The sequence below is a fragment of the Amblyraja radiata genome, chromosome 4 (genome assembly GCF_010909765.2).
Source record: "Amblyraja radiata isolate CabotCenter1 chromosome 4, sAmbRad1.1.pri, whole genome shotgun sequence".
Classification (NCBI taxonomy): domain Eukaryota; kingdom Metazoa; phylum Chordata; class Chondrichthyes; order Rajiformes; family Rajidae; genus Amblyraja; species Amblyraja radiata.
In genome coordinates this window covers 55605937-55624950 of record NC_045959.1, presented here as the reverse complement: position 1 = coordinate 55624950, position 19014 = coordinate 55605937, and the positions used below count along the sequence as shown (strand labels likewise).

General features: G+C 46.3%; 1 protein-coding gene across 2 annotated transcripts in view; it reads left to right on the top strand.

The window, feature by feature from the left end:
• Window positions 1–19014, top strand: part of mep1b (meprin A subunit beta) — a 42529-nt gene that overhangs the window by 8434 nt on the left and 15081 nt on the right. For both annotated transcript variants that reach the window (XM_033019476.1, XM_033019477.1), the window contains exons 4-10: window positions 4334–4384; window positions 7556–7599; window positions 7716–7794; window positions 10311–10428; window positions 11552–11730; window positions 12508–12726; window positions 18541–18693. In XM_033019476.1, the coding sequence (XP_032875367.1) occupies window positions 4334–4384; window positions 7556–7599; window positions 7716–7794; window positions 10311–10428; window positions 11552–11730; window positions 12508–12726; window positions 18541–18693 (843 nt within the window). The remainder of the gene's footprint in view (window positions 1–4333; window positions 4385–7555; window positions 7600–7715; window positions 7795–10310; window positions 10429–11551; window positions 11731–12507; window positions 12727–18540; window positions 18694–19014) is intronic.

Sequence of the window (19014 nt, the reverse complement as noted above, 5' to 3'; positions counted from 1 at the left end):
CTACATTAGATTAGATTAGATTAGATTCCTTTATTGTCATTCAGACCTTTCGGTCGTAACGAAATTATGTTGCCTGCAGTCATACACAGATCCAATAAAAACAAAACATACAATAAACACAAATTAAACATCCACCAATGTGAGTTCACCAAGCACATCCTCACTGTGATGGAGGCAAAGTCTTAGTCTCCGTCTCTTCCCTCCTTGTTCTCCCTCCGCGCTGAGGCGATCGATCCAGGACGGAGATGCCGCCCTCCAGTCCAGCGGACCTCCGTGGCGATGTCGCCGCCGCCTAAAGTCGGAACGCCGTCTCCGCTCCGAGACGGCCCGCCACAGCATCAGCTCCGGGCAGCCGCCCCAGCTCCAGGTCCCGCAGTCTCCGCTCCGGGCCGCCGCCCCAGGTCCGGGTCCCGCAGTTTCCGCTCCGGGCTGCCGCCCCAACTCCGGGTCCCACAGTCTCCGCTCCAGGCCGCTGCCCCAGCTCCGGGTCCCACAGTCTCCGCTCCAGGCCGCAGTCCCAGCTCCGGGTCCCGCAGTCTCCGCTCCAGGCCGCCGCCCCAGCTCCGGGTCCCGCAGTCTCCGCTCCAGGCCGCTGCCCCAGCTCCGGGTCCCGCAGTCTCCGCTCCAGGCCGCTGCCCCAGCTCCAGGTCCCGCAGTCTCCGCTCCAGTCCGCTGCCCCAGCTCCGGGTCCCGCAGTCTCAGCTCCGAGCCCCGCTGCTCCAGGCCACCGCCGAAAGCCAGAAAGCCGCACCAGCAAGTCGGACCACCTCTGCCTCAGCCCCAAAGACGGCCAGCCTCTCGTTGGTAAGTCCTGGCTGGCTCTGCCTCCGGAACCTCGGGGTCGGTCGCAGGTTGGAGGCCGCCAGCTCCGCCATTAGGCCTCAGCGCAGACGGAGGCAGAGAAGGGGGATACGACACAAAAAAGTCGCATTCCCCTGAAGGAAGAGACAGAGAACATGTTTCCCCCCTCTAACACAACCCAACAAACTAAAACTTAACCAAAACAAGACAAAAAAAACAATAGAAAAAAGTAAAGACAGGCGGACTGCAGGTGAGCCGCAGCTGTTAACAGCGCCGCCACGCCACTACATGCTCAAAAAGACACAAAGTGCTGGCCCGTATGAAGCTTTTCAAAAAGGGGGGTGGTGCGACAGGATTACAAAACATTTATGTGAAATAGTGAAGCTCTGGGGTTTTAGAAGCTCTCTGGTGCATTCTGAGCCTTATTTTGGAGCATTTTTGCACCACATTTATGACCAATATTTCAGAAATAATTTTGGTTGAGTCAAAAGTAATGAGTGGATAGAATGGGATTATTAGGGTCATTGTTGTATACATTTTTTAAATCAATAATTGAAGTTGTCCTTGTTTTAATAATCAAGTTGTACTGTTATAAAATGTTATGTAAAAGCATGCAAAAACTGCAAATAAAATACTGTAAGTTTTTGCAGTAAAGAAAACCTTTTTTTAGAAAATGTGTTGTGTTGATTAGATTGCCTGTTACTGTTCGACTGGGTTAGTGTGTGCAGTGCACCTTTAATGGTCCTCCTGACCTAACAACTTCACATCACATCAATTCCAACATGGAATAGTGATGTGAATACAATATTTAGTTCGACTTCAATTTCCATCATGAAAATTGAAGTCAAACTAAATGGTGCATTTACATTACTGTGATCGCTTTCAAACTAACCTATTTTACCGTCATACTATTATAACAAATTCTAGTTCCACTATGACTTATAAACAAGATCACAAATCACATTTTGAATTCTCAAATACAATGAGATTGTGGATAATTGCAGAGCTGTCAAGTTTCACCGAGCATTTCCGTATTTTGATGGCTGAAAATCAGTATTTTGTTGGGGAAATGGGTATTTCTCACAAAGGCCATAGAATGTACTACACAGAAACTGGATTTTTGAAAATCAGTATTTTGCATGCAACCTCATGTATTCTCTAATATAACAGTATGGAATACTGAAAATCAGTACTACTGAATTATGAAACCATTTTTGAAATGTGGATTTATAATTCTTGATTTTGATTCAATCATATCCTTATAACTATAAAACTCTGGGGTCTTGTGTGTGGATTTGTGTGTATTTATTTATTTGTTTGTGTGTGATCACATTTACTCAAAAAAACGACACGCAAACGGAAAATAATTTACATATTCTGGTAGAGATTTACCCCCTGGAGTCTGAAATAGGCTTAACTGAAAAATTTTGTTTTGCTTTATTTATTGAGTTATTAATCAAAATGTTCAAGAATCTGACATGCCTTTGAAAATAAAACTGAGCGGCTTTGGCTGATGACGTCACAATGGCACTGTGTGCTGCGGGATCTGCGAGTGACGTCCCCCCCGCGAGCAGCTGCCGCCGCCTCGCCAGCTGCCCCCGGACCGCGAGCTGCCCCCCCCACGAGCTGCTGCCCCGCTCCCCTCCTCCTCTCCTGCTCCCCTCCTCCTCTCTCCCCCCCATCCTCTCTCCCCATCCTCTCTTCCCCTCCTCTCTCTCCACCCTCCTCTCTCTCAGCCCCTCCTCTCTCCCTCCCCTCTCTCCCACAGCTCCTCTCTCAACCCCCTCCTCTCTCTTCCCCCTCTCATCTCTCCCACTACCCTCTTGCCTCTCTCCTCTCCCTCCCCCCCTCTCCTCTCCACCCCCCTCCCTTCCCCCCCAACCTCTACCCATCCCTTCCCCCTCTCTACCCCCTCTCCCTCTGTCTCTGCCCCTCTCTCTCTTTCTCTGCCCCCTCTCTCTGTGCCCTCACTCTCTACTCCCCCTCCCTCTCTAGACGCACCTGCGAGATGGGGGCTATGCGTCCGTGGATAGGGCGGGGATGGGGTAAAAGGAACCAACGAATAATATTAATATAAATCAAGGGGGGTGGTTAGTGTGTGTGTGTGTGTGGTGGGGGGGGGGGGGTGATGTCTCCGGCCCCCCCCCCCCCCCCCCGCCACCTTCAGGGGACAGGACCCAACGGGTCCCACTTGGTCTAGTAAATATTAAAAGTCTGATCTTGGGTGTGTGTGTGTGTGTGTGTGTGTGTGCTCGTGTGTGTGTTTGTGCATAATCATATCTTCTCGAAAAAACAACGCGCGAACAGTAACATTTTTACATATTCCGGTAGAGATTTTTCTCCAAAATCGCCTTATCTGAAAATGTCATGCTTTATTTCTCGAGATTAATGAAAACCTTCAAAAACCTGACAAACTTTGAAGTCTGCGCCATTTTGCGTGCGCTGCGAGTGTCGTCACCCCTGCCACCCCTCCCTCTACCCCTCCCCCCCTCCTCTCCCCTCCCCTCCTCTTCCCCAGCCTCTCTCCTCTCTCCCCCCCTCCCAGTCACCACTTCAGCAGCACCCCGAGAAGCAGCAGCAGATCGCCCCAAGGAGCCGCTCAAGCGGCGGGTTGGTGAAGGCGGATTGCGGCGCTCGCACTCCGACCACAGCTGCCGCTTCCCCCGAGCCTGCTCGGGCTTGGACAGTTTCTTCGAGCACTGCGAACTCGAGCCCGAGGTGATCGAGAACCTGGCCAGGGAGAAGCTTGCTGCCGACGCCACCTTCGATAGCCTTGCCTCTGTGTAGAATAAAAAAATATTGCGCCCCAATTTTGAATTTTTGTTTTCACTCTTTATTTTTTTTAAAAGGGGAGTGAGACAGCATCTATCGCAAAAAAATTATCAAATGCCGATCGTGAAGAAGTAAGGAGAAGAAAGGGAACAAAAGGGAAATACTTTAAAATAAAATATGGCAGGGGGAGGGAGGTTTGTCGATTAGTTACTCAAATTAATTAATTGTTCATACCATTAGATTGTAAGCCAGAATAGAAGCTGTAGTTAAGACACCGACACCCTAGAACAGGCAAATCTACCACTCAAGTCAGTCACTCAGCTCACAGGAGCAAAGAATTGCTGGTAGACATCAGAAATTAATTGCAGAAAGCAAGAAAATATAGAGAAATAACGAGCAGAAGTTAACTGTTAACTAGCAGCTTCAGATGATGTTCATAAGTTAATTTAGGAGCCTACCTCTAGGAGCAGAGGTAGGCCATTTGGCCCATTACATTTACTCCACCATTCAATTATGGCTGATCTACCTTTCCTTCTCAACCCCATTCTCCTGCCTTCTCCCTTGACACCCTTACTAATTAAGCAAAATTGACAAATTTAACAAGAATCTGTCAATCAAGACGGGAGAGATGGGTTTGCACTGGGATGGAGATTTGGGGGGGAGGGGTTGGATGTTATGTTATTGGAGAGATCAACGAATGCATTGTACACTTTAGCATTGAAAATGATGACGAGAAAATTTGATCTCACTTCTCTTTTAGATGAGGATGTTGACGCTGGATTAGATCAAGACATTGTGGATATTAATGAAGGTAATGGTACATTATTTTTTAAATAGTTATTTCTTCATGATATGTTGTTGTTGTCAATATTATAATCAGTAATTATTAATACAAAATATATTACGGAGGCTTGCTATGCCAAACATGGAGTGGTGCCACCAGCAGTGGCTGCCTCGCCAACAGTCTGTCTGTCCTTTCTTCTTTGTTGTTATTTTCAGTATGTGTTAAAAAGTATGTTTTAGTGTTCCTTGGTTTGTTTTATGTTGGGGGTGGGTCACTTACCTCGACTGATTTTTTTCCATATCAATAGACAATAGTCAATAGACAATAGACAATAGATGCAGGAATAGGCCATTCGGCCCTTCGAGCCAGCACTGCCATTCAATGTGATCAGAGCTGATCATCCCCAATCAGTACCCCGTTCCTGCCTTCTCCCCATATCCCAATAGACAATATCATATCTCTGACCCCACTGCGACCTAACAGCGAGGAGTTGGCGGCCTTTCCTGGAGACCGACACAGTGCTCCAAGCCGCAGGAGTCTGCGGGACGTTAACAACACGGAGCTTGCGATCCCTTTGCCGGGGATCGAAGCTCCAACCGCGGGGCCTGTGGACTTTAACATTGTGAAGCCCGCGGTCTCGGGAGCTCCATGCCGCGGAGAGAGTTTCAACCGCCCAACGCGGGAGTTTCGATCACCCCGGCGGGGGCTTCTATCGTCGGCTGCAGGGGCTTTGATCGTCTCGATGGGAGAACAAGAGGAAGAAGATTGAACTTTATTGCCTTCCATCACAGTGAGGAACGTGGAACCCCTGTGATGGATGTTTATGTTAACTTTTATGTGCTGTGTGTCTTGTTGCTTTTCACTTATGCCCCTGTCCCACTTAGGAAACCTGAACGGAAACCTCTGGAGACTTTGCGCCCCACCCAAGGTTTCTGTGCGGTTTTTCACCCTTTTTTATTCCACCAGGGAGGTCTTACCTTCCACTACCTGCAACCACCTTCAACTAGCATCGCAAACGGCTTCGACTAAAAATTACCGATTTTTAAAACGGCAACCTATTTTTAGGCGCGGCCAGTTTTGAATTTTTTGAAATAATCGCCGGAACATGGAAGAAGTGGAAACCACTTTCAACCATTAGGGAGACTGACAAAAACCTCCGGGAACCGCACGGAAACCTTGGATGGGGCGCAAAGTCTCCAGAGGTTTCCGTTCAGGTTTCCTAAGTGGGTCAGGGGCATTAGTATGACTGTACAGTAACTCAAATTTCACTGTACCTTAATTGGTCCATGTTACAATAAACTGACCTTGTAATCTTGAAACGAACAGAATAACAGGGATCACACTGCAATCTGCTTCACTGCTTGTGGCAATGATTGATTGACTGAAAGATATAAAATAGAAACAGGCCCTTCGGCCCACCGAGTCCATGCTGACCATCGATGAAACGTTCACTATCCTTCCCATCCACTCCCAACACACTAGAGGCAATTTTACAAAGGGCAATTAACCTACAATCCTGCACACCTTTGGGATGTGGAAGGAAAACGGAGCACCCAGAGGAAACCCATGCGGAGACCATGCAAACTCCACGCAGATAGCACCCGAGGTCAAGATCGAACCTGGCGGTCTGGCGCTGTGAGGCAGTAGCTCTACCAGCTCCGCTTCTTGAAACAGGTGCTGAAGTTGCAATGTAATTGCAAGCAATGCTTCCTTTTGGCAGGAATTGTATTCAGTTTGATCTCCTTGCTGGTCAGCATCTCCCTCCAAGGCATTCATTGTCCAATTGTCTTTGCTCACTAGCCTTGCAGACCGAGACAGCCACCTAGCCATTCCTGGCTCCCAGTCCCTACTGCACCTCCAACCTATAGTGGGCCCAGACTGATCACAGGGCAATAATTCAGTTACTTACACCGACTGAGTGACTTCTATGGGTAGCACAGTGCTGCAGCTGGTAGAGGTGTCACCTCATGGCACCAGAGACCCGGGTCTATCCTGACCTTGGGTGCTGTCTGCGTGGAGTTTGCACATTCTCCCTGTGGGAGAAACCACATGAGCTTCCTCCAGGTCCTCTGGTCAGGATCAAATCCAGGTCTTTGGCACCTTGAGGTAGCAGCTCAACGAGCTACGACTCTGAATATGGTCAACCTTTTAGTTCAGTTTAGTTTATTGAGGTGTGCTGGAGGTGAGCATGTTCACACCTTTGTACCTCTTGCTTGATGGGAGAGGGGAGAAGAGGGAGTGACTGGGGTAAGACTCGTCCTGGTTGCCTGACTTCAAGTGCCTTACTGGAAAAGGAGGATGGGAAATTGGGTTAACTGAGTAAAGGTAATTTAAAAGGAGCAAAGGAATGGGTGACTTTTCGGGTCGAGACCCTTCTTCAGACTGATGTGGAGTTGGGGGTGGGGGGGGGGGGGCGGGAAGAAGAAAGGAAGATGCGGGGACAGTAGGATGTGGGAGAGCTGGGCAAATCCACGACATGGATGGATGATGTTTGAGACATTACAAGAAGGTTCCCGTCCCAAATCCATGTCCTCAGAGATCCTGCCTGGCCTGCTGAGTTACTCCAGCACTTTGGTTCTTTCTGTAAATCTGCATCTGCAGTTCCTTGGTGTCTACCCTAACATGCTGTCCTGTCCGAGAAACTCACCACTGCTGTATGAGATATTTTGGAGTGTGTATTCCTAATCTGAGCCATGATGAAGAGGGCGACTGGGCCTCACATGAAAGCCAGATTCAGGGTCCAGGTCAAACACACAAATCCCTAAACACAGTTTAGTTTCGTTTAATTTAGTTTAGATTAGTTTACTACTATCACGTGTACCAGGGTATAATGTAAAGCTTTTTGTTTCGTCAAAGAGCCTAAGTATGTTCAATCTGCCTCGATAGGTATAATCTCACAATCCAAGTACAATCCTCTTCCCCAACCCCTCCAAAATGTTTACACATTACTTTAGAATTTACTTTAGATTTGAGCGTGGAAACAGGCCCTTCGGCCCACCGAATGTGTGACAGCCAGAGATCAGGCGTACACTAGTTCCATCTGACACACTAAGGTCAATTTAAAGAAGCTAATTAGCCTACAATTCTGTATATCTTTGGGGTGTGGGAGGAAACCGGAGCACCCGGAGAAGGCCCACGTGGTCACTGGGGGAACCGACAGACAGCAGCTGCAGTCTAACTTGTGTTCATTCCCTGCAGACCTTGGACTGGATCTCATCGAAGGAGATATCAGACATGATCCGGTAAGCCAGTGACAATATATGGCGCCCAGTACAGGCAAGCCGAATGTTTGTATAAACTTACTCCATGTGCTGTCGACAGCATTATTGAATAACTTTTTACTTTGTGTGGAAACCAGACCATCGACAGAAGCGCAATTTCCGATGACAAGTACAGGTGGCCAAAAACAATTCCATACTATCTGGAAGATAGTTTAGGTGGGTATGAACACAGATAACATTCTTCCTCCTGTAAAGAAATCAGTTCTAATAATGAATGGGTCCCCACAGATCAGCATAGAGGTGGTGGGCCAAATGGGCCGTTTCCATACAATGTGAATCTATGATATTTGTGGCACTTAAGAGACTTTTGGATAGACACATGGATATGCAGGGAATGGAGAGATATGGATCCTGTGCAGGCAGATAAGAGTTGGTCTTGGCATCACGCGGGGCTTCCTACTTTGACCATATTTCAATGCATGTGCTTTTTCCAAACATTATATTCCTTTTATACAATACAATTACAATACAATTCAATTTATTGTCATTTGGACCCCTTGAGGTCCAAACGAAATGTCGTTTCTGCAGCCATACATTACAAAACAAAAAGACCTGAGACACAACACAGTTTACACAAACATCCATCACATCGTTGTGATGGAAGGCAAAAAAAAAAACTTATCTCTCCACTGCACTCTCCCCCCCGATGTCAGAGTCAGAGTCAAAGTCAAAGCCCCCGGCTGGCGATGGCGATTGCCCCGCGGCCATTAAAGCCACGCCAGGTGATGCAAGGTCGCGCGCCGGGTCTTGGTGTTAGAGCCCCCGGCGTGCGCTCGCAAAGTCCCGCGGCCATTCCAAGCCGCGCGGGGCGGTGCTGTAAGGCCCCGCTCAGGTGCTCTTCAACCCCGCAACTCATTCCTAATTTATTTATGAATTACCTATTGAAGAATTTTAACTCCTTACTATAACGTGGCTTCCATTACACTACCTCAGCATGACCTTATCACCCAGATTATGTTATATTGGTGCATTTGTGATTTCCTTCAGAATTTTAACCTTGTACCCATTACTTGCTTGTTGACTATTTCACTGAACTTAATGACCATCAACTGTTCCATTATATAATATAATTCTAACTGTTGTCCTGACCTCATGAGTACGATTAGAGTGTTGATAAGCTCAGACGATTTCAAACTGAGAATTTCAGACATTATTTTTATTCACAAGTACAAAATGACAGTGAAAACACAACAGCGGCGGCACGGTGACACAGCAGTAGAGTTGCTGCCTCACAGCGCCAGAGACCCAGGTTCGATCCTGACTACATGCGCTGTCTGTACGGAGTTTGTACGTTCTCCCCGTGACCGCGTGTGTTTTCTCCGGGTGCTCTGGTTTCTTCCCACACTCCAAAGACGTTCAGGTTTGTAGGTTAATTGGCTTCGGTAAATATTGTAAATTGTCTCTAGTGTGTGTAGGGTAGTGCTTGTGTAGAAGGATTGTTAGTCGGCGTGGACTCGGTGGGCCAAAAGGCCTGTTTCTGCGCTGTATCTCTAAACTAAACTAAACTAATCAAAACTACGCTAAGGAGAAATGTGGTTATTGTACCTACCGCAAGTACCTCCTCTGGCAACTCATTCCATACACCCACCATCCTTTCTTGTCTGGATCTTGAATTCCCTACCCTGTGCATTCCTCCTACCTATTCCCCTCATTATCATATACACCTCTATAAAGTCCCTCATCCTCCTGCACTCCAAGGAATAAAGTCCTAGCCTATGTAGACTCTCGCTGTGCCAAGACCATCTCTTAGCTGCCTAATAATCCCTCCATTCCCTGCACATCCATGTGCCTATGCAAAAGTCTCTTAAATGACACAAATATCATAGACTCACATTGTATGCAAACAGGCCATTCGGCCCACCATATCTATGGTGACCCGTGTGGACTCATTCATTATTAGAACTGACTTTACAGATTTACATGTTTAAGAAAGAACTGCAGATGCTGGAAAAATCCTATTCCCTCGCTCCATAGATGCTGCCTCACCCACTGAGGTTCTCCAGCATTCTTGTCTACCTTACAGATTTACATTGTCTGAAGCTTTGTCTTTAATTTTCTCTCTCCACAAATGCTAATTGACTTGCCCAGTATTTGTGGCATTCGCAGTTTTTGTTTTACATTTCCAGCGCCTGCAGGTTTTTCTGATTTTTTGGGCTTGTTTTCCTTGTTTCAGTGACTGATACCTGGTTGTCTGCACTAGATGGAGTTTCTCATGGTCTCTGAGTTCCTTCGCCTTTGGGGTTAATTGTCTCTCCGTCTTTCTGGTTTTGTTTCTCTTACTCAGCCATTGCCTGCAGCTAAAACTTACTTCAGTTTAGTTTAGTTTAGCATGGAAACAGGTCCTTCGGCACACTGAGTCCACACTGCCCATCGATCGCCCGTTCACACTCGTTCTGCTACCCCACTTTATCAGCCACTCTCTGCACACTAGGACAGAGGAACAATTAACCTACAAACCCTGCACATCTTTGGTAGGTGGGAAGAAACCCACGCGGTCACAGGGTGAATGTTCAAACTCCACACAGACAGCATCTGCGGTCAGGATCGAACCTGGGACTCTGGTGGTGTGAGGCAGCGGCTCACCCAGCTGTGTCACGGTGCCACCCATTTTTCTTTTGTAAATCAATTTGCAAGCAACATTTAAAAATTTGCTTCTTATGCCTTTCCCACAGACGTCAATGCTAAAGGTGTCATCCTCAAAGCATTTGAACAATATCGCCTTAAATCCTGCATTGATTTCAAGCCTTGGACAGGAGAGGTTAACTACATATCAGTATTCCAAGGCAGCGGGTAAGAGTGTGATTCACTATTCCTTTTAATCTCCTAGAATCATACAACACGGAAACAGGCCCTTCTGCCCAACTTGTCCATGCCGACCAAGAAGTTCCACCCAAGCTAGTCTCATTTTCCTGCGTTTGGCTCATATCCTTCTGAACATTTCCTACCCATGTACTATGCTCGGTTGAAAGCATTGTATCGGGATGCATCACAGCATGATTTGGGAACAGCTCCATCCAAGATCGCAAGAAATTGCAGAGTTGCGGACGCAGCATAGACCATCCTGCACACAAACTCCCTTCCATTGACTTCATCTGTACTTCATGCTGCCTTGTCAAGGCCACCAGCATAATCAAGGATAAGTCTCACACTGGTCATTCCCTTTTCTCCCCTCTCCAATCAGGCAAGAGGTCCACAAGTGTGAAAATGCACACCACCAGATTCAGGGCTAGTTTCTTCTCATCTGTATTCAGGCAACTGAACCATCCTATCACCAACTTGAGAGCGGTCCCAACGTACCATCTACCTCATTGCCCCCCCAAGTCCACGCCGATCAATGATCACCCCGCACACTAGCACTTTCCTACACACTAAGGACAATTTACAATTTTACCAAAGCCATTTAACCTATAAACCTGTGCGTCTTTGGAACGTGGGAATAAACTGGAGCACCCAGAGAAAACCCACGCGGTCACAAGGAGAATGTACAAACTCCGTACAGACAGCACCCGTAGTCAGGATTGAACACTGGTCTCTGTCACTGTAAGGCAGCAGGTCTACCACTGCGCCACCGTGCCGCCCAAGAGTCTGTTAAATTATGAGAGGCAGTCAAAACCTATTTCCCAGGGTGGAAAAATCAAATGCTAGGTTGCATCTCTTTAAGGTGAGAGGGGCAAAGTTTAAAGGAGATGTATGGGGCATGTTATATACATAAAGAGTGGTGAGTGCCTGGAATGCATTGACGGGGGTGGTGGTTGAGGCAGATATGACAGCGGCAATTAAGAGAAAAATAGGGAATGGAGGGATATGGATTATGTGCAGGCAGATGAGATGATCTTGGCATCATGTTCAGCACAGATATTGTGGGCTGTTCCAGAGCTGTACTGTTATATGTTCTAAACACGCCATCTTTCAGATGCTGGTCTTCAGTGGGTAATCACCACGTTGGGGAGCAGAAGCTCTCGATCGGAGAGAGGTGTGAGAGAATAGCGACCATTGAACACGAGTTCCTCCATGCACTGGGATTCTGGCACGAGCAGTCACGGCCCGATCGCGATGACTACGTCAAAATCATGTGGGACAGGATTGATAACGGTAAGGTCACGAGTCAAGAGTGAAGACTGTTTAGTTGTCACATGGCCCGACAGCAGAACGGTGACATTCTGGGAAACAATTCTGGTAAATCTCCTTTGCATCCTTTCCAAAGCCTCCACATCCTTCGACTTAATGTCAGTTTCTTCCCAGCTGTCATCAGGCAACTGAACCATCCTATCACCAACTAGGGTCCAACTAGGTTTCATTAGAGACCCTCTTTAATTGGACTTTACTGGACTTTATCATTCACGAAACATTACTCCCTTTATCCTGTATCTGTACAATGTGAATAGACACAAAGTGCTAGAGTACCTCAGCGGGTCAGGCAGCATCTCTGGAGAAAAGGAACAGGTAACATTTTGGGTCGAGGCCCTTCTTCAGAATGAGTGTCAGGGAGCGAGAAAGTAGAGATAGCAAAAGATACAAAGAACAAATGAACGAAAGGTATGCAAAGAACAAATCAATGCCAGCAATGATGATCAAGGAAAGGTCAACTGTTGGCTGTAGAGAAGGTGATAAGGAGGGGGTACAAACAGTGAAACTAAGTAGGATGACAGTGAAACTAGCACAACGATTAGGGTGGGGGAGGGACGGGGAGAGAGAGGGTTACTTTAAGTTAGAGAAATCAATGTGCCTGTCGCTGGGGTGTAAGCTGCCCAAGCGAAATATGAGGTGGTGCGCCACTGTGCTGCCGTACATTTCTGTTTCCGTACTATTTCTTATTTTCTTCCATTCTTAAAGCAGTGGCCTGATGAGCTTTTGTTATTGTTGATTTAGGTAAAGAACACAATTTCAATAAGTATGACGATAAGGTGAGCAATTCGCAGAACATCCCATACGACTATACCTCAGTAATGCACTACAGCTCCACGGCATTCAACAACGGCACACAACCAACAATAGTCACCAAGATCGCCGAATTCAGTAATGTCATCGGGCAGCGCATGGAATTCAGCGATTACGACCTTCAAAAACTCAACCGTCTCTACAACTGCAGTAAGTACCAGCATCTTATCGGGATGCATCGCAGCGTGGTTTGGGAAAAGCTCCAGCCAAGACATCAAGAAATTGCAGAGAGTTGTGAACATAACCCAGATCATCACACAAACCAAACTCCCTTCCATCGACTCCAGTTACACTTCACGCTGCCTCGGCAAGGCCACTTGCATAATCAAAGACCAGTCCCACCTCGGTCACTCCCTCTTCTCCCCTCTCCCATCCAGCAAGAAGTACAGAAGTATGAAATTACACACCTCCAGATTCAGGGACAGTTTCTTCCTAGCTGTTATCAGGCAACTGAACCATCCTATCAACAATGAGAGATCTACCATCTACCTCAATGTAGCAATGTTACAAAATTTTGAGATTTTAAAAATCAAATCTTTAATTTATCCCATCAGATAAAGCATAAAAAGAAGTTTAATTTGACACCTAATTCACTTTCATATTTTCAGTATTCAAAAAGTTATAGCCATTTTCATACTCGGAAATTAGTATCTTGTTCCCTATTGCTTTTTCATTGACTTAACACAAAAGCTGTGATCGAAAGCCCATAACTTTCTTACAAATTAAGAGAACTGAAAGACATTTTCAGTTATTATAGATTGAACCATTCTGAAACAAATATAAAACAATCTTACTTAGATGACTTGAAATTAAAGCATATAATTAGTTACCTAATTGTAGCTAATTACAAAATTCAATTACTAGATCTAAACATCTATCCATTTCTTAAGAATAGATTAACATTTTTAAATAGCCTAAGTGTCCAAATAACATTCACACAATAATTCAGAATATAACATAATTTTTAAATCTCATTGTCATAGGCCAAATGGAAGGAATTTAATGTTTAATACCTGTAAATGTTTCTGGAACGCGACCATTTGGAACGTTGTGGTTGTGGTGATTTTAGTACCCCATATCTGCAGCAAAAACACTGCCGGTTCTTCGGGGAAAAAACCCACTGTTTCACAACTTAAAATGTGAATTAAATGCATCTTAAGAAACACTTTTATACATAAAAACAAATTACTTTCTTTTTTACCTGTCCCCTACATAAAATCCGTCCCCGTTGTCGGCGTTGACGGCTTCAGAAGCTGATTTAAAAATCATTCCAGCGATTAACTTGTCGGGCGAATTTTTTTTAAAAACACACAGAACGTCCGTCGGAACGATTCTTTAGCAAAATCTTGCACTCCAACAAAATATAATCCAGGACCAGGTCGGAAAAAAAACGCCCCCGCGAGTCTACGATTCACCTGCACATTGTCAGGACTTGAGGGCCTGAGATACAGGGAGAGGTTGAGCAGGCTAAGACTTTATTCCTTGGAGTGTTAGAGGCTGAATGATTTTATTACGGTTTACTGGACTAAGTGGGACCCGTTGGGTCCCATGTTCACACGGGAGAGCTGGGCCCCAATGCAATATTCCACCTCTCCACCAATTCCAAAATTGGTGGCCAGTGGGAGGGGGGGTGGGGGCTTTCTGGAGCGCTAGTATGGGTGTTGTGGGCTGAAGGGACTGGTTTCCAGAGGGCTAGTATGGACATTGTGGGCCGAATGGATTCTTGGGCAGGCAGCTCAGTCGCACAAACCTGGCATGCTGGCAGCTCACTCACTCACGGCTGGTGGGCTGGCAGTTGACTCACGGCTATTCCTTGAAATTCCATTTCAAGCAGGGTGCAAGGCCACCAAATTCAAATGCAGTTTCATACCTCTTCAAGCAGGGTGCACGGCCACCAAATTCAAGTGCAGTTTCATACCATTTCAAGCAGGGTGCAAGGCCACCAAATTCAAATGCAGTTTCATACCATTTCAAGCAGAGTGCAAGGCCACCAAATTCAAATGCAGTTTCATACCATTTCAAGCAGGGTGAAACCACCACAAAACCCTATAAAACACCACAAAACACCACATAAAAACCACATAAAAACCACACTCACAGTTCAGTAGACATTCAGTGTGTGCAGTTGGTTCACAGCTCAGACAGAAAGTCGTAAACTCTCTCTCACCCATCTTGCAGAGACTGAGCCACGCCCACACTTCTGGATTTATAGTCCCTCCCCCCCCACTGGAAGGGGCGTGGCCTTCATGACGTGATTGACAGGAGGAGAATCTCAACATTAATAACTCTTTTATTTTTCATCGATGGGAAAAGTCCTCATCACCTGATGAGCGGAGGGGGACTCTGAGTATGATGGCCAAATATAACAGCCATAAGTGGTAGCGTTTTTTCTAAAATCAATATACAGTGCAAAACGGAAGTGGTCAAGTTTAGACTTTTAATTATAAGCTTTTTCAAACTAAACACCACCACCACATTTGCTTAGCTTTTCTAAACCAACCACCACCATCACATTTGCTTATCTTTTTCAAACCAAACACCACCACCACCACATTTGCTTTGCTTTTTCAAACCAACCACCACCAACCACCATCACATTTGCTTAGCTTTTTCAAACCAACCACTACCACCACAATTGCTTTGCTTGTTCAAACTAACCAACCACCACCACAATTGCTATGCTTTTTCAAACTAACCAACCACTGCCACAAATGCTTTGCTTTTTCAAACCAACCAACCAACCACCACATTTGCCTTTTCAAACTACATTAAGGGCACTCACAGGTCAGTAAAACCACTCACAGTTTAGTAAACATGTGTTCAGTGTTATTCACAGCTCAGACTGAAAGTCGTGACCTCTCGCACCCCCATCTTGCAGAGACTGAGGCAGTCCACACTTCCGGGTTTTATAGTCCCTCCCCCCTCCCATCGGAAGGGGTATTGCCTTCATGGCGTGATTGACAGGACAGAAAATCTCAAAATGCTTTTAAACATTAATAAGTCATTTATTTTTCATCGATGGGAAAAATCCTCTTGTCCTGCGCAGCGGACTGCGACTCTGAGTAAGATGGCCAAAAATCACAGCCGTAAGTGATAGCGTTTTTTATAAAATCAACTAGACTAAGTGGGACCCGTTGGGTCCCATGTTCACACGGGAGAGCTGGCCCCCGACGCAATATTCCACCTCTCCACCAATTCCAATATTGGTGGCCAGTGGGGGGGCTTTCTGGAGTGCTGGTATGGGTTCTTGGGGTGGCAGCTCAGTCCCTCAAGCCTGATCTGCTGGCAGCTCACTCACGGCTGGTGGGTGGCAGTTGACTCATGACTATTCCTTGAAATTCCTTTTCAAGCAGGGTGCAAGGCCACCAAATTCAAATCCATGTTCCTACCATTTCAAGCAGGGTACAAGGCCACCAAATTCAAGTGCAGTTTCTTACCACTTTGAGCAGCGTGCAATGCCACCAAATTCAAGTGCAGTTTCCTACCACTTCAAGCAGGGTGCAAGGCCACCGAATTCAAGTGCAGTTTCCAACCACTTCAAGCAGGGTGCAAGGCCACCGAATTCAAGTGCAGTTTCATACCACTTCAAGCTGGATCCAAGGCCGCCAAATTCAAGTGCAGTTTCATTCCACTTCAAGCAGGGTGCAAGGCCACCAAATTCAAATGCAGCTTCATACCATTACATGCAGGGTGAAACCACCATAAAACCACACAAAACACCAAACTCACAGTTCAGTAGACATTCAGTGTTTTCAGTTGATTCACAGCTCAGACAGAGTCGTGACCTCTCCCTCCCCCATCATGCAGAGACTGAGCCACACCCACACTTCCGGGTTTTATAACCCCTCCCACTGGAAAAGGTGTGGCTTTCATGGCGTGATTGACAGGAGAGAGATTCTCAACATTTTTTAAACACTAATAACGCTTTTATTTTTCATTGATGGGAAGAATTCTCTGCACCTGCTCAGCGGAGGGGGACTGAGTAAGATGGCCAATAATCACAGCCGTGAGTGGTAGCGTTTTATCTAAAATCAATATACAGTGCAAACAGGAAGAAAGTGCATTTACAGTAGTGCCTTTTAACTTCAAGCCAAAGCACCCAAGCCGCCATTTGCAGTAAGTAGTGCCATTCAACTTCAAGCCAAAGCACCCAAGCCGCCATTTGCTGTAAGTAGTCCCTTTCAACTTCAAGCCAAAGCACCCAAGCCACCATTTGCAGTAAGTAGTGCCTTTCAACTTCAAGCCAAAGCACCCAAGCCACTATTTGCAGTAAGTAGTGCCTATCAACTTCAAGCCAAAGCACCCAAGCCACCATTTGCAGTAAGTAGTGCCTTTCAACTTCATGCCACCATTTGCAGTAAGTAGTGCCTTTCAACTTAAAGCCAAAGCACCCAAGTCACCATTTGCAGTAAGCAGTGTATTTCAACTTCAAGCCAAAGCACCCGCCACCATTTGCAGTAAGTAGTGCCTTTCAACTTCAAGCCAATGCACCCACGCCACCATTTGCAGTAAATGTGCCTTTCAACTTCAAGCCAAAGCACCCATTTGCAGTAAGTAGTGTCTTTCAACTTCAAGCCAAAGCACCCAAGCCACCATTTGCAGTAAGCAGTGTATTTCAACTTCAAGCCAAAGCACCCGCCACCATTTGCAGTAAATAGTGCCTTTCAACTTCATGCCACCATTTGCAGTAAGTAGTGCCTTTCAACTTCAAGCCAAAGCACCCAAGCCACCATTTGCAGTGAGTAGTGCCTATCAACTTCAAGCCAAAGCATCAAGCCACCATTTGCAGTAAGTAGTGCCTTTCAACTTCATGCCACCATTTGCAGTAAGTAGTGCCTTTCAAGTTCAAGCCAATGCACCCAAGCCACCATTTGCAGTAGGTGGTGCCTTTCAACTTAATGCCAAAGCACACAAGCCACCATTTGCAGTAAGTAGTGCCTTTCAACTTCAAGCCACACCCAAGCCACCATTTGCAGTTAGTGACTTTCAACTTCAAGTCAAAGCTCCCAAGCCACCATTTGCAGTAAGTAGTGCCTTTCAACTTCAAGCCAATGCACCCACACCACCATTTGCAGTAAGTAATACCTTTCAACTTCAAGCCATAGCACCTAAGCCACCATTTGCATTAAGTAGTGCCTTTCAACTTCAAGCCAAAACACCCAAGCCACCATTTGCAGTAAGAAGTGCCTTTCAACCTCAAGCCAAAGCACCCAAGCCACCATTTGCAGTAAGTAGTGCATTTCAACTTCAAGCCAAAGCACTCAAACAACCATTTGCAGGCAGTGCCTTTTTACTTCAAACAAACCATTTTCAACCCAAATTAAGGGACTCACAGTTGTGTAGACATTTGTTCAGTGTTATTCAGAGCTCAGGGAGACGTGACCCCTGGCTTCATCCATCTTGCAGAGACTGAGTGAGGCACACCACTTCCTGGTTTTATAGTCCTTCCCCCTCCCTCCAGCAGGGCAGCAGAGAGAATGATGAATTTTTTAAAAACATTAATATCTCTCTGATTTGTCATCGATGGGAAAAATCCTCCGAACCCGTAAGGCAAAGGGGTGCTCTGAGCTAGTTGGCCAAAAATGACAGCCGTAGGTGGCGGCGTTCTGTCGGAAATCGCAGCACAGTGGGCCAAAAGCGGTCAAGATCAGAGTTTTAGTAATATAGATATGCAGTGCAAACAGGAAGTGGTCAAGGGTGGTCAAGTGATCAGGGAATTTTAATTATATAGATAAAATCCTGAGGGGCATAGATAGGGTGACTCTTTTACAGAGAGTTGAAGAATCAAAAACTAGAGGGCACAGTTTTAAGGTGATGGAAATTATTTGAAAGGAACCTGAGAGCAACTTGTGCTGAGAAGCATTTTGTGTTTATCTTCTGTTACTGATGCTATCTCGGAATGTTAACTCTTAATTCATGGAGAATGGCAAATTCTCAGCTTTCTCCTGTGTTGTTTCTGGCCAGCCACATCGCTCAGCTTCCTGGACAGATGCAGCTTCGAAGGTGAAAGTATCTGTGGCATGATACAGAGTCCAGATGACAACGCAGACTGGCAGCATGTTTCTCAGGCTCCAGGTGGGCCCGACAAAGACTTCACCAACATGGGCGACTGCAAAGGTACTTCCATCATCAGCACAATGCAAGGAAATGATTTGCACTTCACTGAAGTGAAAGTCCAGAATTTCTGCAGTGGATTTGTTACAGAGGCCAATTAACCTCACGCCTTTGGGATGTGGGAGGAAACCGGAGCACCTGGAGGAAACCCATGCGGTCACAGGGAAAACGTGCAAACTTCACACACACACACACACGCACAATCCGATGTCAGGATCGAACCCGGGTCTCTGGCACTGTGAGGCAGCGGTTCTACCAGCTGCACCACTGTGCCGCCCTAAAAGTCAGTCCACACAAACAGACAAAGCTGACTTCATTAATGAG